Source organism: Ipomoea triloba, chromosome 12, assembly GCF_003576645.1.
Source record: "Ipomoea triloba cultivar NCNSP0323 chromosome 12, ASM357664v1".
Classification (NCBI taxonomy): Eukaryota; Viridiplantae; Streptophyta; class Magnoliopsida; order Solanales; family Convolvulaceae; genus Ipomoea; species Ipomoea triloba.
In genome coordinates this window covers 6,223,874-6,233,429 of record NC_044927.1, presented here as the reverse complement: position 1 = coordinate 6,233,429, position 9,556 = coordinate 6,223,874, and the positions used below count along the sequence as shown (strand labels likewise).

The 9,556-nt window shown below is 35.2% G+C and overlaps 1 protein-coding gene across 2 annotated transcripts; it reads right to left on the bottom strand.

Moving 5' to 3' along the window:
- Positions 1 to 963: 963 nt before the first annotated feature.
- On the bottom strand, positions 964 to 4,744 carry LOC115999657 (F-box protein SKIP14-like). 2 transcript variants are annotated; one of them, XM_031239505.1, is made up of 3 exons: positions 3,312 to 4,744; positions 1,523 to 2,558; positions 964 to 1,419 (listed from the first exon to the last, which is right to left on the bottom strand). In XM_031239505.1, exons 1-2 carry the CDS (start codon positions 4,188 to 4,190, stop codon positions 2,037 to 2,039), a joined length of 1,401 nt encoding a protein of 466 aa, XP_031095365.1. In that variant the 5' UTR covers positions 4,191 to 4,744; the 3' UTR covers positions 964 to 1,419; positions 1,523 to 2,036. The 2 variants fall into 2 exon arrangements, with proteins under 2 accessions (XP_031095365.1, XP_031095366.1); XM_031239506.1 differs by having other exon boundaries at positions 1,547 to 2,558.
- Positions 4,745 to 9,556: the final 4,812 nt, after the last annotated feature.

Here is a 9,556-nt window from a genome sequence, read left to right as displayed (position 1 = left end):
TATTTACAATAATATTACCTTCATTATTTACTATTTTTTTGTCAACTAATGTAACATGCTTGATTGATTTTAAAAAGTCTTTTTTTTTTTTCTTTCCCAATAAAACCATATGATTAGCAAAAATTTTACTCCATAAAATTAAACACAAACAATAACGGAAAATTATATTGTGAACCACTAATTTTTTTTTTTTTGAAGATTATTGTGAACCACTAATAAATGTTCATTTTTAATGTACCGAAGGTTTATTTTATGCTAGTTATACTCCTAAGTAAACATAGAATAGTAACGGGTAAGGTACCTGATCATTAAACCCTTTTCGAACCCGAACTCAATTAGTTTTAAAACTACTTAAACAGAATAACAGATGAAGTATTACTTTTACACGTTTCAAAGCCGATGATATTGATACAAGTTATACTCATAAGATGGCAACAATCTTTTTTTTTTTAATTATTATTTTCTTTATTCATTTTTGTTAAATGACCGTTGCTATGCCGTGGCATAGCAACGGCCAACTTATTTTAAAAAATATATATATTATTTAAATGGCTTGTATTTTTTTTGTTTTAATTTTTTTCTTATTACAAAAAATTAAATATGTAACATATGTAATATATAATTTTAATATGTTTTTGATTAAAATTTTATAATTATTATTTTAATTAAATTTTGGATGATTTAATTATAATTTTAAATAATTAAAATATAGTTATATATATTGGTGGGTCCCCAATGAAATAAATAAATAAATTCAAATTATTGAAAAAATAAAAGAATTTTTCAATATTAGGTGAGATTGCTCACTCGTGAAACGCGTGATTGATCCCACGGCCACAAGGCGACCACAATCATTGTTATGTTTTGAGTGTGTAATATAACTAGGGTTACTTGCTACCATTACTTAGCATGTTTGGAAAGAAAGGAATGCAAAAAGCAATGAAAAGTACACTCAAAACAATATATAATAATAATAATATATCTATGGAGTTGGGAATGAAAGCATTCATTCAAACAACAAAGTCATGTAGACACTCAACCCCCAACTCATTGGGAACTAACATCAACTGAAAACATCATATTTTTATTTTTAGCACTTGAGCATTGTAGAATGTGCATCCACAAAGGATGAAGTAAAAATCCCCTACTAACAACATAAAGCCCAAAAAATCATGCTTGCATTGAGTCAAAGCATCAAACTGCCATATATATATATACATCATAAAAAGGACCCTTGGGAATATGCTTGCATTCCGTGGGAAAAAAACCAAAGCGCTCAGACCCTGCGTTAATGAGACACATCCCGTGATTTACCTCCTCTCACAGAATCCAAGGACATGGGCGTGAAGAAGGGCTCTTAGGTATGGGGTTCAAACTTATAAAAAGGAAAGGCAACGCAAGCCATGCGCCAACACGTACCTGTAATCAAAGAGTCGATGAGTTGACAGGGTAAGTTACTCTCACACTCTCACTTATTCACTCCCAAGACAATCGACCTTAAGAGAATCATACTATTACTTACATGCTAACCAGAAATTTAGAGTACCTCTGGTCTTAACGTCCTTGCCAAATGTGAGCAGTTTGAAGAACAGGAATGAATAAATACTAAGCCCAAACCACACATAGATACTCGAACCACCACGTGGAAACCTGCTTCTTGATGCAGCTTTGTTCATATAACACAACAATCAAAGCCCAGCTATAATGGTAATAATTCCTTCCTTTAGAGTAGAGCATTGTAGAGGCAAGTAAACTTATATTTACAGATATGCCCACCATTTGTTCAGTCATGCTCCAGCTTTAGTTTGAGTACCAAGTGCCAATGCCAACTGTGACCATCCTCGAGAAAGGATAATGGCATTACAAATAAAACATTATAACATCCAAATGTGTATAACTTGTATCACTGTACAATCAATACCATGACTCCAGTTCTCCCCCTTCAAGTCCCTGGAAAACTTTAATAACCAGATATGCATCCCGACTTTACTTTCCACGACCAAAAAAGGCAATAATCCTCAAAAATTCAAAGTTTTCTAGCCACATACGAAAAAATGGTAACTAGCCTGCTGGTGGAAAAATGCATGTTTTGGAAGGAATTCCTTGATACAACTGAAACAAAGATTCTCCAAACAGAATGTCTCTTCGTACTCGCAATTACTTAAGCAGCATCCACAGCTTATACAGCGAGGAACGCACAAAATACAAGCCCTGCACAACTGGTTCCCATGTTGCATCTTTTGGCAACTTTCGGAAGGGCAATCATAGACTAGTCTCAGCTCCTGGCACCTTGGGCATATTTCAATGTCTATAGCACGCCCATCATCAAGCGGGAGATACAACTGGTCACCTCGGTAAAAATGCAGTTTACATACAGTTGGTAGCTGGCCGTTATTAACACCTAAAAGTATCTTCAACTCTTCAAATTGTTCATTTGTTATGCCAAACAGTCCACCAATTCTGAGACACTTGATTCCTAGATTACCCGCACATTTAATGGACTTAAAGATAGACAGAAGACTGTCAAGCCTGAGCTTTGTACATCCAGCAACGCTAAGCTGCAGGGAAATGGACAGTAATGTTATGATATTGCTTTCTTAAATAGAACTAAATTATGAAACAAATACTGAATGTAATTATGTAACTTGTGTCAAAGAGGGGGAAGCATAGCAATTTAAGATACCAAAAAAATGCAATGAGTGAAAAGAGAATGAAAAGGATTTCTGACCATAATTTAATTTAATACAACACTAGAAATTATTCCATATCTACAGCAAGAATGGATGTTAAGCCACACATAATTTTATTTCCCGACAAAAGGTTGCTTGCTGCTCTCGTCACTATTCACATATGCCCATATTCTTATCACTATCTAGTAGCACATTGTCAATTCAGGGCTTAAACCCATGACATAATTGCTGATGGATCATGGGTGAGCATCGAGACACTGCACCAAGCCCAACCATCTGTTAACAAACTTATGAATTGAACATATCAAATATATGATGCCCAAATACAGATGTAGAAAGCATTAAAGTACCAAGCGAAACACAATACCCTAATTGATTTTCTTTCAACATCACAAGAATTCCAAAGTGAACCAGTTATAATTAATTCTCACATGACACTAGCAAACTTTAGGTTATAATTGCATCACAAGTAATTCATGGTTATTAAAACCTTTGACAATAGTGATAGGACTTGGAACTCTAATTGAGGATACCATAATGATGCATAATTGAACATATAATCCACAAAGATTCCAAGGAGCTAAAACATTAATCAGACAGCAGATTAACAATATAACTAACCTTTGCTAGCCTTGGATTCCTTTCAAGTACAAGCTTCAAACTATTCTCAGAGATCTTCGAACACTCCACAAGACTCAAAGAGTTGAGATTGCCTTGAGCCCTGTTTGTCAACTTCAAAAGAGCATCATCAGTTATCTTATCGCTCAATGAGTGATCTATGTGGATACTTCTCCATAGAAGTGGGTCATCCTGCACGGAATCACACAAAGATTTGCAAACCCTTTCAACAGAAAGCAGGTCCTTGACTCCTAGTTTACCAAGAGCCAGAAACAGAGCATCTGGTGGAGCAACAGCTCCCCCAAAATCAGCTTCTGTGATCCCTTGATGCTTGATGTTTGTTGCATCATTATAGAAACAATACTTTTCATAATGGAAACCCATGAACTCCTCCCTTTTACCATCAAAAAGAAGATGGCTATTGAATAGTCCATTCCCAAAATCCATTGCACAAGAAGCAGCAGAATTCTCAGCACCACCCATCTTTTGATTATTCGCAATGGGGGTGTTCCATAGAAAATTGAATCCTGCAAATAATTGATTGTCCACTTCTCCAACTCCAACCTCAATTTCATCCGCCTCAAATCCAAGGGTTTTTAACCCTCTATCTTTCTCAATACCTTCAATTAAACCTGTTATTCTGGTGACACCCGTAACTGTGGTCCCAATATCCATATCAAAAGGATCCGGAGGCAACAAATCAGCTACATCATCAGAAACCCTCTCGTTTAGTTCCCATCTGTAACCTTGAGAATCCCCGTTCTCACAATTGAAACCCCAAAACCTACCAAAGCCATCCACTTTCTTATCCGGGCACTCCTCCACAATACGCCTATTCTCAAACTTGATCCCAGTGATCAAGCTTTCTCTTTGATTCATCATCGCCTTTGTGTCTCCGCTTTTCCACTCACAATCTAACCAACCAAATCAAATCAACAAAAACCTATAGCCAAAAAATCCAATACCCCACACGCCAAAACAACGAAACACCCCTAGTTTTATTCGCGGGAACCGAATCTTAACAGCATTCCACAAGAAAACCCTCGATTCTTGAATGCAAACTAAAAACACGCACCAAGAATTTCACGGAGATTCTTGCAAAATCACCAACAAGATGGTAGGAATACGCAAGAACTACCCCTCTAATCTAAATCACAAATCGTGGTAAAAAAAAAAATGATATGTAGCAATTAAAGATAACAGAAACAGAAACAAGAAGGGAACCGTGGGATTAGCAGAGAGAAAAATGAAGCAGATAGGGGATAATACAAGAAGATTTCGGATTCTAATAGAAAAAGGAGACTATGACGATTAAGAATCTAGTCCGAGAAACAACGGAACATTTGACCAATTACACAATCCCTACGTATATAAAAATGTATGTATACGACACATATACACAGCGTGCAAGTATTGGTGTATGTATACCGTAGTTGGAGAAAACGGGATCGCTAATTCTGGTGGATGAGAGAGACGTAAAGCTGTCTTGTTGCGGAGCCTTCTTTCAATTTTACCCCATATTTAGGAATTTATATTTTCAATAATAAATTTAAATTTCTTTATTTCAGAAAAAAAACTAAATTTCTTTTTCATTTAAAAAACATTAAACCCCTCTCCTACTATAACAATAATAATAGTACTCTGTCATATTTTATCTGTCCTACTCACTATTCATTAGTTAAACCAACCTTTTCTTCTTGTTTATTTTCTATAACATTTTTTACTCATTCTTAAATTTAATTTTTTGTGTTTACTAGTATTTTTAGTGTAGTTTTTAAATATATAAATTTTGTATACTAATACTAAACTTAATATTATGAAAAATTAAATTAAAAATAACTTCAGTCAAGTCTCGTTAACCGAACTAAACACATAAAACGGGACGGAGGGAGTAATAATAATAATAATAATAATAATAATAATAATAATAATAATAATAATAATAATAATACCTCGCAAATCAAATAGAAGAGAATAAAATTCTTACTTTTAACATTAGTAATATTATACATTGTGTCAATAAAATGTTTTTAGCCCCGCATGACTTAACATAGCAGTCCGTCCCCTGACTTAATGTCACAACTGAATACGACAATGTGGGGTCGAAATTTCACTGAAAACATGAATATGAAATTGGATACACGACTAGGGTCTGACTGATGCGCTAATTGCACAAGTCTCGATTTACCTTTGCAATGACTAAGAAATGAGTCAAGTGCACTTAGGATTAGTCCATCAAAGTTGGAATCACCTAAGTATAAAAGATTTAAAAAAAAAAAAACAATATCCATTAAAATTCAATTAATCACTCTTTGTTTGAATACATTCAATTAATCACTCTATTATGCATTAAATGAGAATTTGTTTTTTTGGTCCATACATTATAGATTAACTTCTATCATGTCATCTTAGTTAGTTAACCACTTTTTGAAATAGTTACCATTTATACTATTGCCATGTATTACCTTTTCTATTTCAAATTTTATTATCATATCTTATTATTTATATATATGTCTGTTGCCAAAGACCCCGTGGTCAAGTGGCATCCGGTGTCCCGATTAACACTCCCACATGGATGATGGCAGTGGGTTCAGTGGGTTCACTTGTTGACTCGTTGTGAAAAATTAGATTAAAAACAAAATGGGACGGTGACTATTAAAATTGCACTAAAAATACTCTAAAAAACAAATAACAATTCTACTATTGAATATTTTCTATTCTTTTTTGCTATTTCTCATATTTATTCTTATTGTTTAGTAATGAAGTCTGTTTTTGTCACTACCTCCGACCTATCCCCTAGACAGAAAATATCAACGCTCTACGGTCAACCAACAAAAAACACTCAAGTGCTTATTCCATTACTCCCAAGTGAATTTTTCCCTAATATAGTTATACTTATTGGATATTAAAATATAAGTGTATCTCAAAATATCGCACGGGTGAAAATACTATAACAAATACTATTTCCCTGCACGGGCCAAATATTCTTAATATATTATAACAAATCAATTATGTGCATCGCATGGGTGAAAATACTAGTTAACATATAAAAACTCATTTGAGTAGCGGTATTATAATACCAAATTTAATATAAATTATATTTTAAATGATTATTCAAATTTTTTGCTTGTTTGTATGGAAATTTCTTTTTAATTGTTATTGCAAAATTGCTTAGTATGAAATATTTTATGGGTTAAGTTATGAAAAAGAATCAATTAAGTAGACAAATATGAGTAGTTTCTACAGATGATCCTCGTTAACATTCTCACCACACAAGATCCTCAAAATCCTCATCTTATAATTAATTTCTCAAATATAACTAAGTTAACAGACACAAATTACCTCACTTGAGTCTTCAGATCACATCCTTCTTGAAGGATATGATCTTCATCACCACCTTGATGACACTCATATTTCCCCAGTAGCTACCATCAACACTAACGGTGTTACATCACCAAATCTTGCTTATACAAAATGGAAACGTCAAGATCGTCTCATTTTTAGTGCTCTTCTTGGTGCTATATCACTTCTTTACAACCACTTATTGCCTGCGCCACCACCTCTCTCACAGCATGTCAACTTCTTGCTAATACCTTTGCAAAACCCATGGTCACATAAGACAATAAAAGGAGCAATTAAAACGCATAACAAAGGGAACGAAATCTGTCAGTGCATATATCCAGACTATTAAAACCCAAAGTGATGAACTTGCTTTGCTAGGTAAACCCATTGATGATGAAGATCTCATTAATCATGTTTTTTTACGGACTTGGTACTGAGTACAAATATGTAGTAGTTGATGCCATTAATGCCCGTGATACTACAATTTCTTTTGTTGAGATTCATGAAAAACTCTTAAACAAAGAAGTTTTTTCTTCGAACCGTTGAATCCAGTTTGCAAATACTTCCAGCAACAGCGAATCCAACTACCTATCGGAACAACAACAATTCCAACCGTTTAAATCGGCATCCGTCCAACAACAATTCCTCTCAACCAAATCCTGTCACTACTTTTTCTCCTCATGACCAACGTCAACCCAAACCTTATTTAGGTCGTTGCCATGTGGTAATCAAGGACACATTGCTAAGTGATGCCCAATGTATTGGCTTGTTACTAATTAGCATCCTCAGTTACCTCGTCCTCAAGGGTCCCAGGGATATCAGCCTTCAACACCTTAGCAACCACGAGCAAATCATACAACACTTAGCCATGACACAACTCCTACATGGCTTATGGACAGTAGAGCATCTCACCATGTTACGTTTGATTTGAGTAATCTCTCACTTCATAGCCCGTATCTAGGATCTGATGATGTTATGATAGGAGATGGATCATCCCTCTCCATAACGCATACTGGTTCCACTTCAATATCCACTCCTTATCGCTTATTTTCTTTACAAAATGTCCTTGGTGTTCCCTCCATTAAAAAGACTTTGATTTCAATTTATCAGTTATGTACCAATAATGATGTTTCTGTTGAATTTTCTCCCTCTACTTTCCAGGTGAAGGATCTAAACACAAGGGCAACTCTATTGACGGGTAAGCCTAAGGATGGTGTATATGAGTGGCCAACTTCACCGTCCTCTAGTTCATCTTCACCTTTACTTGCTTTTTCCACTACTAAAACCACTTCATCTGAGTGGCACTCCAGATTAGGTCCTCCATCCTTACCTATCATGAGAAATATTGTTTCTAAATTTTCCTTACCATTGTCTAGTTCATTATTCGTCTCACGTACATTGTAATGCCTGCTCCAATAATAAAAGTCATAAACTCCATTTTTTTAGGCTCTACCTTACAATCATCCAACCCTCTAGAAATAATATTTTCTGATATTTAGACTTCTCCTATTTATTATGTTAATGGTTACAGATATTACATTATTTTTGTTGACCATTATACACGGTACATTTGGTTTTATCCACTTAAAAGAAAATCTCATGTGCATGATGTCTTTGTGTGTTTCAAAGCACTTGTTGAAAATCATTTTAAACACAAAATTGTTACCTTGTATTCAGATAATGGTGGTGAATACCGTTCACTTGACAAATTTCTTTCAAACAAATGATATATCTCATCTTACCACGCCACCCCATACACTAGAGCACAATGGTTTCTCTGAACGGCGACACCACTATATTGTTGAAATCGGTTTGTCCCTTCTCACTCATGCGCCAATGTGTTTATCCTATTAGACTTATGAATTTGCCACAACAGTGTATCTCATCAACCATATGCCTACACCCACATTACATCTTTCATCTCCATTTCAAAAACTCTTCCAATCATCACTTAATTACTCCAAACTTAAGGTGTTTGGATGTTTATGTTATCCGTGCCTACGTCCTTACTCGCAACACAAGCTCGACATGCAATCTATTCCATGTGTTTTTTTGAGATATTCTTTAACACAAAGTGCATATATTTGTTTGATATGTCTATCTCTAAAACATTTATTTCTCGTCATGTTAAGCTTGTGGAAACATTTTTCCCTTTAAAAATCAACAAAGCTATCTCCATCAAGTCATAAACCCAGCCCAGAAACCATCTCTAAATGATTTCCTCCGATTCAAGTGCTACCCATTTCTAGTGGCTCACTTGATGCATCTCCTCAAAGGGTTCCCTCGTGTCAACATCAGTCACCAATTACCCGCAGGATTCATCATATGCCAAATAACCCAACTACCTCACAAAATGACTCACTGGATAATCCCCTCACATTACTTGAAAATCCAGCCACTTCATCAGATACATCAACTTCATTTCCCGAACACCTTCCTGTCTCACAAAATGGCCTGACTACATCATCACCAGACACCTAGTCCATATCACTTGGACATCTACCTACCTCACAACATGACTCTCCTACATTATCATCAAGCATCCACTCCTTGTTGAATGAGTGTTCTCCCATTGAGTCACCTAGTCATAATAATTCTCCTACATTACCTAAAAAGAAACAAATCTCTCAAAATATTCATCTCATGGTGACTAGATCCAAAAGTAACATTCGCAAACCCCTTGCCAAAATGAATCTCACTGTTGTCATATCTAAACCCCTTGACATTGAGCCTACTACCATTTCTCAAGCATAGAAAGATCCCAAGTGGAGACAGGCTATGAATGATGAGTTTGAAGCTTTAATCAGAAACGAAAGATGGGAGCTTGTTCCATCTAACCCTTTGCAAAATCTTCTTGGTTGCAAGTGGGGTTTTTTCGCATTAAACGCCTCCAAGATGGCTCAATT

Excerpts from the sequence above, each read along its gene's own strand:
- LOC115999657 (XM_031239505.1), bottom strand. The coding sequence starts at position 4,190 with ATGATGAATCAAAGAGAAAGCTTGATCACTGGGATCAAGTTTGAGAAT. Across the intron at positions 2,559-3,311 it reads GGAATCCAAGGCTAGCAAAG|CTTAGCGTTGCTGGATGTAC; the intron begins GTTAGTTATATT and ends ATTTCCCTGCAG.